This window comes from Corylus avellana, chromosome ca10 (assembly GCF_901000735.1).
Source record: "Corylus avellana chromosome ca10, CavTom2PMs-1.0".
NCBI lineage: Eukaryota > Viridiplantae > Streptophyta > Magnoliopsida > Fagales > Betulaceae > Corylus > Corylus avellana.
Genome location: NC_081550.1, coordinates 796332 through 815197, shown reverse-complemented (window position 1 = coordinate 815197; position 18866 = coordinate 796332). Strand labels below are relative to the sequence as shown.

Below are 18866 nucleotides of genomic sequence, written 5' to 3'. Positions count from 1 at the left end.
CTCTTCAAATCTTGAAAAAAGTTGATTCAATAGTGAATGAATAAGAAAAAAGTTGGGAAAAGATTAAAAAAAAAAAAGAAGCGAAACCTCACAAAGAAATTTGGGATTTGTGATCAAAGCGAAACCTAAGGTGGAGAATTTTTTATGCAACTTATGTTTACGATATGAATTCTTCACGAAAGTATTGGGTTAAAGTTGATTAATTTGATTAATAAATAGGTCAAATTAAAGTTGATTTATATAATTTATATATGTAACTTAATATGAAACATTTAAAATTGACGAATTTTGATATGATTTACAAATTTAACATAAATTCAACGTAAAATTAATTAGTTAAGATTAATGGATATGACTTTTTTAATTAAATGAGTTGAGTTAAGATTTGTTTATATAATTTTATACTCCTGCTTCGACACGATTCGACCGAAAACGCATATTGCTGCCCTGAAGAAACTGCAAATTTTTTTTAGGAATTGAGTTTCGTGAGAAAATCGAAGCGGAGAGAATTCAAGAGACAGAATCAAGTTTTACCAGGTAAATGGGAAATAAACGCTCCAATATATTCAAAAACACAAAAGAATTCCAACAATAATCCATCGAAACTTATGATTCTGTTCTACACCAACTTCAAAAAGACAAAACAAAAAATATGCAAACCTTAAGAAAATATAATAGCATTTGAACTCATTTTGGACTGGGATTTGGTCTACCGGTAACTGGGAAAGGAGGCAATCGGAGAACAGCTTCCTCCGTCTCTACCGGGTCCGATCTGAGTATCTACGAAGAAAATAGAACACACCGACAAAAATCAATCAAAGTCACCACCTTTACATGGAAAAATACATACTAAATTAACAAAATGAATTGCGCCACAAACTCAAAAATGAACAAAACCCATCTTCAAAGCGATCAAAAACACACAAAACGGAAAACCCATATGAAACAAAAGCCACAGGCCTCAAATGTATGAACTTCAAAAGAAAGAGAGAGAGAGTACTGGGTCTTGGAGAATAGGCTTGGTGTCGTCTTGAGCAGGTCTGAAAGGGGGTTTTGGTTTGTGGGGATTTTCTGAACTGCTCTGGGCGCCATTTTTGTTCTTGTTGGTGGCAGGGGATTTGATTGAAATCTCTGAAACTTTCATTGTTCTTGTTGTAACAACTCTCTATCTGCTCTCTGTACTCGTCCCCTCAATGTGCGTGACGATTTGGCGAACCTTTACGCCTTTTGTTGTTAACGTTTTTCGTAACGCCTGTTTTACTTCGCCTCAAGAAGATCTCTACGGATCCGTCACAAGCAAAAATGGTCTTTGTTACAGCGACAAATTGCGACTTAGAAACCAGACAGCCATGGGCCTCATCTATCAAAATTAGGGCCAACAATTTAATACATTATTTTCTGGGGATTAGAATTTTAAGATTACTTTATTATTTAACTAGAGAGACCAAAATTAAGTTGAAATAAAAGGTATATTACGGAAATAAAGTTTGAAGGACCTTTGTTATGATACGAATTCAAATCGTTTCAAAAGTTAATACGGAATTAAGAATTTAAAAACTTTACGGGTGGTTTGGTATTAGACACCTACGTCGATCACTAGGAATACTTCTAAGGGCTACATTGTACTCATTAACTTGATTTGTCTACAATACAAATGTCCCTATTTATAGGATAGTGTTTAAATATAAGTATATTAATAAAATCTCTCTGATTTGATTTCAATTCCAATATATAATTACAATCGACCCATAAATAAATAATATTTCAATATCAACCTAATTATAGAATATACCATATATTCTAACAAAGAGTAAATGAAAAACAAGTGCTTAAAAAAAAAGTGAAAAACATATGTAATAAATGAGTTTGAATAGTAGGGCTAATAACTTTTTTGCTACTTGGGTTTAATTGTTTTTATTTTGTTTCCCTAAGTTTTAAAAAAGACAAATTTAGTACTTCAGATATTAAAAAAGATTGAATTACCACCTCCGTTAATTTTCGTCAATCCCAATTAACGACAGCCACCCCCAGTTTGACCTTAAGGGTGGCTCTTAAGGCTGGTTTGGAGGTGGCTGAACCACCCTAAGGCCCTTGGGGTGGCTCGGCCACCCCCGTAGGCCATGGGGGTGGCTGAAGCTACCCCCTGTGGCCCCTCTAGGGGTGGCAGAACCACCCCAAGGCCAAATGAATGGATGGAAATTAACGAAAGTGGTGATTCAGCCTTTTCCAAAATTTGAGGTATTAGATTGCTCCTTTTTAAATGAAAAAATAAAAACATGTACAAAAAAAAAGTTATTAACTCTAAATAGTATCATTGCTGCCCTAACGGAAGAGTGGCAGGAAACAATACTCTAGTTCTAAAACTGATGTTAGTTTTGATGCTTATTGATTATTATGGTTTCCCGCCACATTCAAAGCCTCATCCAACGGTCAAAAACTACTACCCATCTTCTCCAACTCCAATCTCTAGTCTTCAAGACCGCTCTCGATCACGACACTGAGGTTGTCTCTCGGTTCGTCCTCTCCGCGTGCTCGATTTCGGTCGGTTTTGCAAGATTAGTTTTCGGTAGCGTACCCATTACTCCACCCCTTTTTGCTTGGAATACAATCATTAGAGCGTTCACCAAAACCTCAGCTTCAATTGAATCAGTGAGGCTGTTCTCTCAGCTCCAAAGGGTTGAGCTTAAACCTGACAATTTCACGTACCCTTTTGTTTTGAAAGCCTGCGGTCAGTGTTCAATGTTTGGAGAAGGTGGGGCAGTGCATTCGATGATTATAAAGGTGGGTTATGATTCGGATCGGTATATAGGGAATACTCTTTTGAGGATGTATGCAGCTTGCGGTGCGATCAGGCTTGCAAGACGCGTGTTCGACGAAATGCCTGCCAGGGATGTGGTTTCTTGCAGCTCCATGATTGCGGGATATGTTGCTTGGTATGTCCTTTCATGCTTCAATCTATGTGCCCCTATTCAATTTCCGTATGTTGCTAAACCTTGTTTCAACTGATTGATTGGTTTGTTTTGAATGAAAGCATTGTAAAGCTTTCCGATGGCTTGCCATCAGTAGCACTTGCTGAGCATAGGCTTGCTATTTAATGTTTTGGTTTTTCCCAGTAAAAGTTAATAAGTAATGTCATTGGTTACCTCCCCAAATTATAAAGTATAGTTATAGTTGTTTTTGAGATGAACCAAAAGATCCTGGCTACTGAACTTCCTGCATTGAGCGTACAAGCCTTATATGATCACATTGGGTTCTTTAGTTATTGACTTGTTTGCTAATTTTACTCCCATTCTTCAAAGTGCTAATGAATTTCTAGAACTATTCTGCTGAGTCCTGAACTAGTACGTGTTCCTTTTTTTTTTTTTTTTCATAAATTGTACTAACTTTTACTCGTTGAAGATTCATTTAATATTCCCTACATATGCAAGTACTAGTACAGTAGAAAATGTGATTGGTAAAATTTCCCCCAACATATGTACATGCTTTCTCGATTGATTCTTGATCTCCAACTTGTTGTCATGAAAAAAAGTGCTTGAACATATTCCTTAGAACTATGGACTTGCGATTCAAATTCCTTTGACATTTAGAAAGAGCCCTAAAATTACTCCACATATAAAAATTTCATGATAGCTGAGTAGAAAATGGATAAACCAGTCAAACTTCGTAGCTTAGCTACTCCTATAAGTCACTTGGGCCTTGAACTTGGAGAGTAAGTTCCTAGAAGGGATGTGCTTTTCAGTTTGAGGCTTGTAATGCTTTTCAATGTCTGCAATGTACTTCATATGTTCTATTTTCACAAATTCCTGCCTGAAAAAACTCTTTCTTTCATTTCCTAAACATTCTACAATCATCTAGAAAACGAGAAATTAACTAGTAATATTTGCTAATTTACTTTACTCATGAAAAAACAGAAAAAAAAAAAAAAGAAGAAAAGAAAAGAAAAGAAAAAGGAAACCTGTATTACAAAAGGCTTCTACTTTTTCAACATATCAGTACTACATTAATAAAAAAAGGGATTTGGGGAGGGGGTCACTAATAGTTGGTGAAACCCAACTTTCTTAGAATGAGATTATGTGATTGCTAAAAGAGATTAATTTGTTAGAATTTTATGATATATGTTGCATTTATTTCTTTGCATTACTTATTATCTATTCAAATTTTCCTTTGAGCTTTTGTACTCCCCCACTTTATGCTATGCTTTTTAATTAGATTTATAAAAGTTGCAATAAGCATGCCTAAGCTTCTATGTTTATGCCTTGCATCATGGGGTTGTAGAGGGCTTCATCTCCTAATCTTGATTTGGAAGAAAATCATCTATGGTTGTTTTGAGGTTTCAATCATTGTTAGATTAAGGAAAATCAATTATATTAGTCAGACTGACTTTATTATGTTTATGTGTCAAGTGTAGTCATTTCCTTAATCTATAATTTTCCTGTCAATTTTAATTTTACAGAACAAAGTCTTTATTTATTTGCCTTGACCTGTGTTGTCTTATTTTTCTATTATTTTTCATATGTTTACAGCAACCGCCCATCAGATGCTTTTAAGGTGTTTCGACACATGAAGCTAGCAAATGAACAACCAAACTCAGTTACTTTGGTCAGCTTGCTTTCTGCTTGTACTCGTCTGCTTGATATCAGAGCCGGGGGGTCCATTCATTCCTATATTATCATAAACCACATGGGATTGGATGTTGCTTTAGGGACTGCTCTCCTTGAAATGTATTCCAAGTGTGGGCATATTAAGAAAGCTTTCCAAGTTTTCAATTCAATGGTTGAGAAGAATTTGCAGTCTTGGACAATCATGATATCTGGTCTTGCAGATCATGGCTGTGGGGAAGACGCTATCTCATTGTTGACCAAGATGGAACAAACTGGGCTGAAACCAGACAGCATGGCATTTGCTGGGATCTTGTCAGCTTGTAGCCACTTGGGTCTTGTTGATGTGGGTGAAAAGTATTTTTATCAGATGGAAAAAATTTATGATATCAAGCCAACGATGGAGCATTACGGATGCATGGTGGATTTGTTTGGAAGAGCTGGATTGATTGACGAAGCTTATGAGATTATCAAGAACATGCCAATGGAGCCAAACTCTGTCATAATCAGGTGCTTCCTGGGTGCATGTAGAACGCATGGCCAGAGCTTTTGTTTTGATGATAACCTGAGGAAACTCTTGCTTAAGTTAGAGCCGGAACTTGGAGCAAACTATGTACTTGCTGCTAATGTATCTTCTTTATCTGGTAGCTGGAATGATGCATCTGACCTGAGAATAGCCATGAAACAGAAGCGATTGACGAAGGTTCCTGGGTTCAGTTGGGTAGAAGTAAATGATAGTTCTGCAGAAGTAATTACAGAAGTGGCTGTATAGTGACTTTTGATATCGGGCCAATTAAGAGTCATATTCCTATGTAACTCTTTAGATTATGCTGAAAAAGCAGGGGTGAAGAAGACAATTTTGTAAGTTAAAGGGGCAAAGTATTGATTGTAAAGACAAATGAAATCACTGGTCAAATGTGTAAGATATAAGATTTAAATTTCTAAATAAGACCGTCACTTCATTCTTCAATCTCTTCTACTCTATTAGGTTGAATTGAGGTGGAGATGATAGGATCCGTTGGTTTCCTTCCAAAAGGTGGACATTTGAGGTCAAATCTTTTTAGCATGTGATTAGCCCCCCGCTGGCCTTTTTTTGGCTTGGAAGAGCATGTGGAGGAATAAAGCACATTCAAGAGTGACTTTTTCTTTTTTGGGCAGCAGATAGAGTTAGGGAAGACCTTGATCTTGGATAAGCTAGGAAAGAGCTAGGCACATCATAGTGATGGACTGGTGTTGCATGTGCAAGAAGAGTGGGGAATCGATCGACCATCTTCAATTCCATTGCGAAGTAGCTAGAGATTTGTGGGTGTCGGTTTTCCATCTTTTCGGGATAGAGTGGGTAATGTCCTATTGGGCCGTGGAGTTATTGGCTAGCTTGAGAGAACGCAATTCTTGTAATTTTGAAGATTGTGAGAGAATGGTGATAGAGTTGGAAAATATATTGTTCAAAACTCATTATGGGTGGATGGATTTTCTAATTTTTTAGAATTTATGGATTTGTGTTATTCTTCTCCCTAAGGGGTGTCTCTCTTGTATATTCCGTACGTTCGCCCTTTGCGCTTTCTAATAAGATTGATTTACTTATATTTATTAAAAAAAACTCAATGGTCACCAGCCCAGCAAGTAGCAACCGGGAATTGGTACTAATTTGTACAGCAGAACTTGCATATGACATTTTTTTGCTTTACATGGGGTGAACGTTTTTATTATGGATATTTAAAGCTGTTGTAGTATTGGAGATTGGCAGGGTTAAGCACAGGTCGGCCATCAAGTGCAGAAAGTTGCCAGTTCTGTTTATTTTCAGCTTTGAGCAAGTGATAGATGCTTTACATGGCATCGCTAGAAGTGGTGCTTATTGGCTTGGGTTGCACACGGCAATGCATCTTGTGAGTTGTTATTGTCCAGAGCTTCTTCTTCTTTTTTATTTTTTTGTACAATCTTCTTATGCTTGCAGGGCATCTTATTACATGCTCTATTGAGAGATATCAAAATAACTAGAAGCTTCTAGGAGTAAGATTTTCCTATTTGTCTTTGTGCATATTATAGAGTAGCCTTTTGTTGTTTGGGCATGTGATTAGTAACTGCTGAGCCATAGAGATGCTAATATGAGTGTACTACAACATTCCATGGCCACATGCCTCCACTTGAATGAGTTAAATCTATGCTTAGAGGCTTAGTAAATTATTTCCCTTGTTACATGTACAGTGGGACATAAGTTTCAAAATACAGTGTCAATAATTCGTCCTAGTGAAAATTATAGTGCATTAAGTCCACCAGAATAAATACAAAGGACATCTAGCCTGTATCATTTCTCTTTTTCCTTTTCTTTTGGCCATCTCTCCTTCTCTCTCTCTCTCTCTCTCTCTCTCTCTATATATATATATATATATATATATCTTTTTTTTTTATTGTTCCTGACCCTTTCATTCCATACAGCCTCACTCAACTAAACACTAGTCCTCATGGCTGCAGTTCCAAGATCAAGAATGTCAAGTTTCAGTCTCTCAGAGCAGTGGCTTCTAATGGCAGCTATAATATTCATCTGTGGATTTCTGGGTTATGTAGTTTATGATGCAATAATGGCTACAGCTTCCGAGCTATTGGGACGTTTGCTGGTAATTTCTCCTTTGCTGCTGATCATTGCTGTTCACTGGCTCTCCACAGGCAGCCATCTTAGCCTCCCAATGCCGGGGTCGGAGCCAGGTTCCATCCACCGAGCCGGGGGTTCGCCTTGGGGAGTGGCCTTTGTACTTTTACTGCTTCTCCTTCTCATATCCTACCAACCTTCCTTGCATGCTCTTATCTTCTAAAGCTAATGTATGTCCCTTCACAAATGTGTATGCTTTTCTTGTATAATGTAGTCTTCTCCAACTTTCATTTCATTTCCATGGAAATTAAGTGTGGAGAAGAATTAGCTGCTGTTTCTAAGCTAGTAAAATTGTAATTTTGGGTATGGTTTCTTTATGTCTCTTCAACTCTCTTCTTGTAAAGAATTAGCTGCTGTTTCTTCTTCTTCTTCTCTGTGGGCATTTCATGAACAAACTTCTGAATAGCTTTTCTCAAGCTATAAACGCAGGCTGAGCTTTGACTTTTGCCCATGGGAATGCACATGTTTCCACTTTAACAGGAAAGTTGGAAGATGGGCTTTTCAACTTTCAATTTGCAATAAGAGTTTTCATGGTTTTTATTAAACATAACAACATATTTTTAATCCCTCGATCTTTTGGTGGTGATTAGTATAAGCAACAGAAAATGCATTCGCTCATACTACCAGTAACCCAAACTTTTTCGATCGGGAAGGGATTCGGCTTGAGTTCAATTTCAGTTGGAACTAAATACTACCGAACACAAGAATTACATGTCCCAATTTGAACGGGTGCAATTCCGCCTAAAAGTGGATCTAAGCTAGCGAAACCTAATAGAAATGCATATATTATTGTTTGAGCTCGATCAAGAGGAAAAATCTGAGTAATGGCAGTGGGAAAGTTAGGTCTAGTCAAAAGTTGAGCTAGGGTTATGTTACATAGGACCACTCTCTTATAAATAGAACTTGGAACCAGCCTAAATACCAACTCCCTTGACAATGGAGGTGGTTCAGCCATCTTTTCTTGGCCTAAGGGGTGGTCTAGCCACTCCTTACACTACAAGCTATTTTTTATTTATTTATTTATTTTTTTAATTTGTCGTCAGAATCGACACCGTTCATTTAAAATGAACAACCGAAATAAAAGGTATTACACCGGATCTCAATCTTCAAAGTCAAAATCCCAATTGATATAAGGAACTGTTACTTGTTAGCAAAGAAACTTCAGATATGTGAAACATCTCAGTGCTTTTTTAACATATGACAAGTTGCTATAAAGAACATCCCCATTTGATTTAAAAAGTTTCATAGACAATTAACTTAGTAGTTATGATGTTTTAAGGTTTTCCTCCTAGGTTTTTTCTTCTTCTTGTCTTAGATCGAATCAAACCAAACCAGAGAGAGAGAGAGGTTGATGAAGGCAACACAATGTTGAGAAAACCAAGTGCACGTGAAGCTGTGAATGTTTTGAAAATCTTGGTTGATGTAAATCGCATAAGCCTCCAAACACGAATCTGTCAGTTAATCTTGTGGTGACCCTCAACAATATTCTCAGATTAAAGGGTTTGTTTGTACTGATAACAGTTTATGATGTTTGCATTATACTTCACCCCCATGGAATCTCAAGCTCTGCACTAATTAATTTTTTTATATTTTTTATTTTCAAAGTCTATTATTCAGACAAAGACGACAGGCCTTGTGGACCTGCCTACATCACGAGGGGAAGAAGACTTGCTTGCCTCCTGACAAGGATTTGAAAAACACACTGTTATTTTACTGCTCTTTACTTTGTTTGTTTATTGTTTTTATTTAATATTTTAATTGTTTTCCAATATCCCATTGCCAGCCATCACCATCCACTTCTCTTCCTTTCTTCCTTGTAGAGACATTTCTTTTTCTTCTCCCCCTTCCCCAATTGTCTTATTCTTTTAGTTATCTCGATGCTGCACAGTTTGATGTGACTCTTTAAAAAGTTAGTCTGGTATAGATGGTTGGATTTTGTGAATGCATGAGTGCTAAGTTTTATATTAGTTTATTAATTGTTAAGTAAAATTGAGCTTTTATAAATAATTTTAGAGAGTTTTAATTATAATTTTGACTAATCTTTTAGAAAAATAACGTAAATGAAGTTAACGCTTCCCTCGAGTCATGATAAATGGTATTGGAGTAATTTAGATAATCAAGATGTCGTTACTTTTATAACTAACGCTTTCCATGTGTCGTGATATTTTAGACTAGGACAATATTTACTTGACAACGTATTAAGAATTTTGCAACTAATCTTGCTAGTAGCTCTTTATTTTTTCCTACTTGCACCTAAAAATGGTCATCTTCCTTTAAAACACTAGGATACCTATCTACATGCCCTATAAAATGATATTTTTGATGTCTAAGTGAGTAATAGTCTAGAGAGAAGGATAGATAGAAGTGAAATATCTAGCTTAGGGTGAGTAGTGAGAATGAATTATGCATACCTCCTAGGAGTTGGTCTTTCTTATGTTTATGAATTCCTTGTCCTATGCATGGCCTTGCTAGATGTTGCCCCGTGATTGGGTAGTACTCTAATTACGTATGTCGTTAGGTTGTTGACTATAGTAAGGCACGTCTCCTATCAGATGCCATCTTTTGGTGCACCACGACCTTAACAGTTTAGTAGTGCCAAAATAAACGCCACACGTTATTGTTGTAGGACATGAAGGTGCGACTGGCGTATCCTTTTTTTTTTTTTTTTTTTAAGCAAATAAGGGAAGGGCTACAATGAAAGATCTTTACCACTTCTGATCCGAAAGGAAAAAGAAGTGGGAGATCCTAACAACGAAAAAATGGTAGGCTCTCCAACAACAAATCCAAAACGAACTAAAACAGTACTGCTTAACACTCGATCGAGATTGCCGAAAATGATTGAGATGACTTGATAAGTGGGAATCCTTTGTCGTGCTCCTCCTTTAGACCGCTAAGTATTTGGGCCAATGGGCTTTGCTTTGGGCTCGTCTGTATTAGCGGGCCCAATAGGGCTGTTAACTAGTATACCAAGACTCAAATCACATGTTTTCAAATCATTATTTTTTAAATCGCAAAATCAACTTAGAATGCTCCGCGTGGTACCCCTGCCCTTAAACAACTCGACCAACTGTCCTTTAGTAGTCTAATTATAGCAAGTCTTTGGTAGATATTCTCACAATATTAGTTGAATTTATTATGAGAAGTGTATTAAATAAATATGATATAAAAGAAAGTGCATATAAAAAATAGACTTCAAAATCCCAAATTACAAGTACTTACTATTACATCAAATCCAGGGGACTTAATTACAATATATATATAAACTAATTACAAGATTATCATCTACTTAGCAAGGGAAACCATCGTTCATGAAAAGAAGATTGGTAGGAGATCATGAAGAAGAGGAAGACAAGCAAGGCTGCCACACCCCAAGGAGACCCTCCGGCCCTGTGAAGCGAATCCCTCTCTGGCAACGGAATCAGAAACGGAACACCGCCAGCGGACAGGCAGTGGACAAGTATCAATAGGAGCAAGGGGAGAAGCATGCAGAAGAGCTTAAGCTGAGTGATAAAATCCTCGAACATGGACTCGTAGTGTATGTACCATGTGAAGCCCATGATGAAGAAGAGTATGAGAACGAAGAAGAAGAGGTGGATGGGGAAAGAGAGGTCTTCTAAGTAAGAATAATATTGGTTGTTGTATCTAGCCATGTTTTTGCAAAATGGGTGAAAGAAAACTAGGGTTTTGGATTATGTAGTAGGTTTTCTCTATTGGATCGGAGTAGGGAGCTAGCAAGTGTGTTCCAAATGTTGTCTAGAATTGAAGAAAGTTGTGTTGCCAAATCTAGCTTATATAAGGGGTTAGATGATCAAGAAGTAAGCGTGTATTACGCGCCTCTTAATTTTATCATTTCTAATTAGTTTGCAATATTAGGGCTAAGGATCTCTACGTTTGTAATTAATTGTTTAATTAGGACTTGTTTGTCTTAAAGTATGAATGTGGGATTCACTTGCATGAAACAAATGAACCCTGTGTTAGGATTATTTCACATCGGTTGTGAAATGAGTGGTTAGTTTATAAGTGTAAAGGAAAGCCTTACTTCTTGAGCTAACTTTCAGGGTTGAGAGAGGTTCAAGAGAGTTGTTTCTGCTCCGAGTGTCCAATGTGTGAGAGATTGTTGGAGTTATTTTATATCGGTTGTAAAAAAGGCTGGTAGTCAATTTATAAGTGCGAAAAAAAGCATCACCTTTTAGGTTAATTTTTGGAGTTGAGAGAGGTCCAAAACCGCCCAACACCCTGTAACACCCATTTATGGGGTTTGTTCGATTTGAATAGACTATAACTTGTTTAAGTGATTGTTATGAAAATCACTTAAAATATGTCTAATTAATTGATAAATGACTTTGAAGAATAAGATTACTTTTTCAAATTTGTATTTAAAAAAAGTAATGGATTATGTGATATCTTTGTGCAGCTTTATTTGCATTATAGGGATTCCCTTTTGTTTTGGGCGATCCATCGGGATAATTCTAGGACGGTGACTCGGTGTACGAGAATAAATAAATAAATCTTGGTTGAGATTCGTTGTTGTAGAGGTGTCAAGTGTCTACGAATGGAAAGGAGCCACGTACGACCGACCTTGGACAGGAACGTGGGAAGAAGAGAAGAATAGTGAAGAAATTATAGAGGAAAAAGTTGTGTGGAAAATGGTGGTCCGTGTTACCTTTAGGCGCTTTATTCATTTTTCAATTTATCAAAAGCTGCCCTATTGAAAGGGATATGCATCCCCAAGTTCCCTCTTTCTATGACTTTAACTTAGCTACTCAATTAAAGTCATATTCCTAGTTGTGAAACATGAGCTTCTTTTTATTTATTTTTATAGAAATCTTTAGCTTTTTGTTGTTGTTTGAATTGCTCGAGTTCTTTAGGTACCATAAACGCTCTTTCAAATTTGTTGTCCGAATTTTTTCTTAGGGATTTAATTTTTTCTTTTCCTTCTTAATGAGCCTCATGAACAAGGACGAAAGTAGGACTATATTTTATTGGAAGATTAAAACATGAATGAAAAGTCAAACCGAAGTATGATAAGGGTTGATGAATGCATGACCCGGGAATCCCCCCGGTTCCGCCACATAATTAGCAAGTTATGATTTTTAAATTCAGTTCAAATTATGAAGACCATAATGAGAATCAAGGTGTGTGGTTTGATTAAGCATGCATCAGAAGCATCTATATGATTACATATTCCTGCCTTTTTGACCACAACTCATCATCTATTGATGTAATTATGATCGAATGAAAAGAGTTTGTTCTATTGGGGGGGATCTCACATATTCTTAATTCCCTTCTGGTGTCCTCTCATAAGCAAGAGTGTAGTCCACACACTAGTTGACAAATTCTTTATTCATTACGATACAAGAAGTGCCATTCCAATCAAAACCCACTACAGCTAAATGCTACTACAAATGGAAAATGACAGACTCCATTTGTTCAAGTTTTTTCTTAAAAAAATATTCGGACGTGAGAGTAAATTTGAGTGTTTTATAATTGTTCTGTGTTTTGAGTCTTTGTTTTGAAAAAGAGAAAAGAAAAGGGGAAAAAAGGAAAAGTGTTATTGAATATAGTCTATGATATTTTCAAGTTGAGTAATGCTGCTATTTCACACCTATTTATTATATTCATTTCACATTAACTGACGTGACATATTTTAAGTTACTTTTTTTTTTTTTTTTTTTTTAAGATTATGATATGAAAAGCCACTTAAATATTACAACAATCAATATGAATTGAGTGTGATAAATGAGTATGAAAAATAGTATATTTATCTTCAATCTAAGCTGGTAGAGTTTATAGGACTTTAAATTTCTTCACCTAATTGGCAACATATAGTCTGAAGTTGTGATGAATCAGTTAAAATATAAGAAAAATATATTAAATTGTTCCATGTAGATTGAAGTGGTGACAAAAATGGTGCCTATTTTCATTCGACACTATCTACTCTAGTACTAGGAGTAGTGTTTGTGGAAACATTATAGGAAAAATGAAAGGGACAGTAATAATGGTGGCTATTGTTGTAGGCTTGTAGCCATGAGCAGGGACTTTTATGGTGGTTCTGCCTGGTTGGTTGTTGCAAGATAATTTTGGTAGCTGGAGGCACTGGTACTTCCTTAGTAAAAGTGGTGATCAGGGCAAAACTAGCTACTACGTTTTGGTAGCTCCATAAATGGTGTTGATAATGGAAATAAAATTGGTGCAATGGAGGTGACAGGTGTTGGTTGAGGAAATTCAAAGTAAACAAAAATTATATATATGATGTCTCTCATGATCACATTCAAATTACATAACGTGGGTTTATGTTTAATCGACAAATTAATCAAGACCATCTATTAAGGTTGACAATTTTTGACATGATTTACAAATCTGACATAAACCCAACATAAAATTAGCGGGTAATTAGAGTTAGAGGGTTTGACCCATTTAAATAAATAGATTGGGTTAGAATTTACCTACATAATCTTTGATACCCATGATTCGATACTACTTGAATTTAACACGCAAATACAAATTGACACTCCTACTATCTATAAACATATCTCATGACAATTATGCACTATCAATGAGTGTAATTAATCAAGTAGATAGTGATCATAATGATGACCAATGGGCCATATTTTTCCCGCTTAATTTGCTTAATCTAATCTGTAGAGGATCCAAGAGGATATGCTCAATTTGGTCCCCCCCTTAAGGATCACCTTATATATATATATATATATATGATCCATTAATGATTGTTGAACTCATGAGATGGCTTTTCTTCTGTATAGGTTTACTTACATATATATAAAATCTTCCCATTTGGACCATTTGGTGTCTTTTCATTGGCATTGCATGATGCATGTAACTGCAATGATTTGGATGACCCACTCCAGATATGCTTTTCTCAAAATGGTATTAAGAGTGGCAATATATTTCTACACATATATAATAAAAAAAATACAAATAAATGAATGAAAGCTCCCTTTCAGAAAGTATGACCCCAAAAGGGACCCTTCCATTGCGTTATCAAGAAGCCTCAACAGTCACTTCACTTGAGTAGATGCTATCATAATATGGTGAGAAATGATGCAGCCGCAGACACCGGCAAAGTTGTCTGTTGCGATCCAGCTAGCGCCATCACCGCGATATTTTTCTTTGGAGTATTGGTGTAATAATTTTTAACGTAACTCGTAAAGTTGTTTGTTGCGATCTAGTTAGTAGTATTAAATCTGTTTAATTGAATGAGTCGAATTAAGGTTAACTAATATAATTTTATATTCATGTATCGACACGACCTGAAACTAATACACGAAACCGAATTTTTACCCTTCAACATGGGGACGAGGATTATGTGCAATAAAGCAGGGTTGGAGTTGCTCGAGCACCTGTATCACATGGGCTGCCCTATTGAAGTAGCTCAAGTAGTTAGGTTTTGAGCTACACAGATACCTGCTCAAGCAGGCGAAATTCAGACAGACTGTTACATGAGTATCTTTTGCTCAACAGTCTACTTACGATTGTTTTGACACAAAAGAATCATGAAAAAATGTATGGAAATTCAGCATAATGCGAACTGAGTTGCCCATAATCCAACTAAATGCTGGCTTCTAACCTCATCACAGGAAGGATTCTTAAATCTTCTCTCTTTCTCTTGTATTATCTGTCCAATTAGTAACCTAAAACCCTTGTTGAACTCATCTTTGTTGCTAAATCGCAATTTATTATAAAAGTTTAAACAGATAAGAAATGAAGAATCCGAATTCAAGACCTTACTTTGATAACATGTCACCAGTTAGATTAAAAAGAGCTCTGATATTACCAGCCCCTCATAGATGATAGGCCCTGTGAAACCAAAAGCGCCATCTTCTTGTTGAAATTGAAAAGGGCCTATATAGGCCCATTATTGGCCTATGGAGCACAACTCAAAGTCCAGAATTGTAGGGTATCATGGGTCAAGAGTAAGACAGAGAAACAGCGACTTTTCTGGCCCACAAACCTTACCCATGATGTAGGAGATTGACAATGGTTTGTGTTTTTGTCAAATGAAAGTACTTGCAAGTTGACACTTTTCGGCCGGAGTAATGTTAGAAATCATATTTTTATTTTATTTTGTTGATGTGGCAGTATCAATCAACATTTAAATTTATTTTTGTAACAATGATTCATTTTTATTTTAGGTGATGTTGCCTTATTCATACAAAATAATTTTTAAAATTATATTTTTATCCCACGACTATCTCACCCTTTGTTCTTGTAGTTACCATTTATTAACATTATCATCGACCTGAATTATTTGCTTCTCGATAGCCTATTCTTTTCTACAAACGATTGATTTGAGAGGTCTAATTAATTTTCCTGTTGTGTTTGCATATTGATGAGAGGTTTTGAATGAAAAAGGAGTTCATTGTAAGATGAGTTAAATATAAGTGTGACAAAAATAAACTGCATATTAAAAGAATTACATGCTAAGTCTCATATAAAAGTCTTTTTAGTCTTTGGCCCCAAGCTTAGCTTACAAGTCAGAATTGGCTTCTAATATCCAACAAACATTAATCATTATTGGGTAATATAATATTAGCAACTGCAGATTTTCCAACGGGATGTGAAAGTCTATCATTGTAATAGACAACCACAGTAGTCCACATATTTAAAACCACCACTACCTCCCCATTATAATCACGCTTGTGGAATAAAAGTGCATATGCTTGGACTTTCTGTACCTTTTTTTTTCTGGGGAAAAACATTCCTTTTAAGTTAAAAAATTTATTCATTAAATTTTTAATGATGCTGCCATATATATATATATATATATATAGGGTAAAGATATTGAGCACGCCCGGCGTGCTTCAACAGTGAAGCACGCCGGCCGTGATTTTTTTTTTTTATTATTATTTTATTATTTTAATTTTTTTGAAAAAAAAAAAAAAAAAATTTAGCCTAGCGTGCTCTGAATCATGACTCATATATATCATACTCAATCAGAATATTGTACGAGTCCCATTTAATAATAAAAAAAAAAATTAATGGGTCGTTAGATTACCCTCATTTTGTTTGTTAATTTTTTTTTTCAAATTAGGAGAGACATTAGACATGTTGTAACGCCCACATCAATAATACAATATTGTTCGCATTTGGATATTTTTAATTAGACTTTGCAGGAAATCACTCATCCTGATTTATATTATTCTCGCAGAAGCACCATTAATTACGGAATTTTGATAAGTTTATTGTCATCATGGCTTTAAAATGCGTTGTATACATATAAGCACATTCTTATTTTCGGGCGATATGAGACGCCACACATGTTTCCTTTTGATTGGATGTGACATGAGAGTACCGCAAAAAATTTAACAGAATATGAACAAAACTTTTGAAATGTGTATACTAAGAATTTCAAATGAAACGGAGAAAATCATTGGAGGAAAGTAATAGTAATAGAAACAACACAAGCCAAAATAATTGAAAGCTAGCTACATATATATTCCCAATAAAAGGTGAGGAAATTATTCAAAGTTATAAAATTTGGGAAAGAAAAAGAAGAAGATCAATAATGGAGCACATAGACATTGTACTCGATTACAGCATCACCCGTCTTCAAGTTCAAGTCATGAGTGGTGGCGAGAGCATAACCCCTAGCAAACCTGAAGAGCCCGCTGCCTCCGATCACCGGAAACTCTCTCACCTTGCTGGTGGCGCCGGGGTTTCTTCCTAAAATGGAAAGACTGCTACCATTATATTTTCCTACGGAGAAGGCAAAGTTCATGACCATCAACAAAGCAAATTCTTCTTGTGAGGCAGAGGCATAAAGCCCCTGTGCCTTTCCTATCGTTTTCGAGCTGAGTTCGGGTCCTAAGGTTAATGGGTCATCCATGATGGCTACAGAGCCAAACCCCGTCAATGATGTGTTGGAGGGTGGCGGCACAACCATGACGGCGGTGGGATTCCGGCCACTCAGAATATCATGAAAAAAGAAGTGAAAGTGGTTCAGCTTTGGTTTCCTCAGCTTGTGTCGCTTCTTGTCTAAGATTCTTCCAAATCCAAAGCCTTGATCTTCTCCTGCAGAGACAAAAGTTGCAGAGAAGGAATATAGAAGGAAGAAGACGATGATCATCTGGGAAGCCATGGATGGAAGAATTCTAGCCATGGGAAACTCGTTTGCTTAATTATGAATTGAATTTGGCATATGATTCTTATATATATATATATAAAAGGCGAAGGTCGGTGTGGCTGCCAACCGCAATACGCCATCTTAGGGCCTTTTTGGTCAATACTTCGATAAAAAGGTGGACTAGTCAAAGAATTTAGTTAGCCTTGTTTTAGAATTACCAAAATTAAACTGTTCCACTATTCTAATTAAGATGTGGCAGCCCGTATCTCAAAATATTATTAAAATTGTGCGTTTTTAAAAATATACTGTCTGATCTGTTAAAAAAAACATGTTTTTTTTACATTTTTAAACTGTTATTTTGTTTCTTTTCAAAATATACTGCGTAATTCTAGGTGGTTTACTTATGTCCTACTAAAAATAATGTGGCTATTAAAATTATCCTCTAATAAAAATTCAATAATGATCAATCACAAGCCCAATGACGATTTTAATAGACACATCATTCTTAGTAGGATACAACAAGTAGGCCACTTAGAATTACTCCTATTAAATTGAACAATTTTTTAGCGATTTTGTTTTAAAATGTGCATTTAGCTTATGAAATTAGGATTAAAACTTCCAATCTTTAACATTTTCTATTTATAGCCAAAGAAAGTATAGAATATTGCAACTATATTAAGCCTACGACTAGAACATATATATGATAACAAATTAATAAATGAAATAATAGATCAAGTGCTTAATATTTCTTAATTAAGCTCAAAAGAGTATCCTTTGGTAATGGATTAATATTATTTCTGGGTAATATTGTGATGAAACTATGAATAGTAGAGATTGTCATGTCTAATTATATAAGTCTATGACAAATGAGTTACTTGCTATTTGAGAGGATTAATTATGAAAAGTGTTGCTAGCTTGAATTTGTAAGAGTTCAATTTGCTCTACAATATATATGTAAATTGAGTTTGTTAATGTTTGTGAGTGGATAATATGTCAAAAAAAAAAAAAAAAAAACTACATAAATATTTAACACATTCTTCATGATTTGTTTTAAGTTTTTTATTTTTTATTTTTTACATTCTTTTTACTGTAAAAAAGTAAGAACAAAGTTTTCCTCTTAACTAAGACTATTTATTTATTTTTTTCTAATTCAGTCTAGTAAGCTGACAATGTGTTTAAAATGCATGTGATGCATTTTGAACACATGTCAATTTAATAGACTGAAATCCAAAAAGATAATGACACAATATGAGTTTGTGAACAGTCTTTGTTAACTAAACAAACAATTAATGGAAACATAAATATAATTAAGTGTGACAAAAATAAATTGCATATTAAAAGAATTACATGCTAGTCTCATTTGAAAGTCTTTTTCCTCTTTGGTCTTGGGAGGAAGTCTAAGAGCACTCACATTAGGGTAGCCAAAATGCTAAAATGAGATTAAAATGCTCGCATCTGCATCCGGTCATCAATTGCTGAAATATTTGGTGAGCTTAAATAGTGCTAATCAAATTCGGTTAGCATTTCTCCCTTGAAG

At 35.5% G+C, this 18866-nt stretch overlaps 2 protein-coding genes across 2 annotated transcripts; one reads left to right on the top strand and one right to left on the bottom strand.

Moving 5' to 3' along the window:
- The first annotated feature begins 2347 nt into the window (after positions 1-2347).
- LOC132164353 (pentatricopeptide repeat-containing protein At5g66520-like) lies at positions 2348-6133 on the top strand. The gene is made up of 2 exons (XM_059574852.1): positions 2348-2933; positions 4524-6133. The coding sequence occupies exons 1-2, from the start codon at positions 2395-2397 to the stop codon at positions 5368-5370; spliced, it is 1386 nt and encodes a 461-aa protein (XP_059430835.1). The 5' UTR covers positions 2348-2394; the 3' UTR covers positions 5371-6133.
- A 10539-nt stretch (positions 6134-16672) lies between these two features.
- LOC132164369 (dirigent protein 22-like) lies at positions 16673-17371 on the bottom strand. The gene has a single exon (XM_059574872.1). It carries the CDS (start codon positions 17363-17365, stop codon positions 16766-16768), a length of 600 nt encoding a protein of 199 aa, XP_059430855.1. The 5' UTR covers positions 17366-17371; the 3' UTR covers positions 16673-16765.
- Positions 17372-18866: the final 1495 nt, after the last annotated feature.

Coding starts and splice junctions, on each gene's coding strand:
- LOC132164353 (XM_059574852.1), top strand. CDS start 2,395: ATGGTTTCCCGCCACATTCAAAGCCTCATCCAACGGTCAAAAACTACT. Junction 2,934..4,523: donor ATTGCGGGATATGTTGCTTG/GTATGTCCTTTC, acceptor ATATGTTTACAG/CAACCGCCCATCAGATGCTT.
- LOC132164369 (XM_059574872.1), bottom strand. CDS start 17,365: ATGGCTAGAATTCTTCCATCCATGGCTTCCCAGATGATCATCGTCTTC.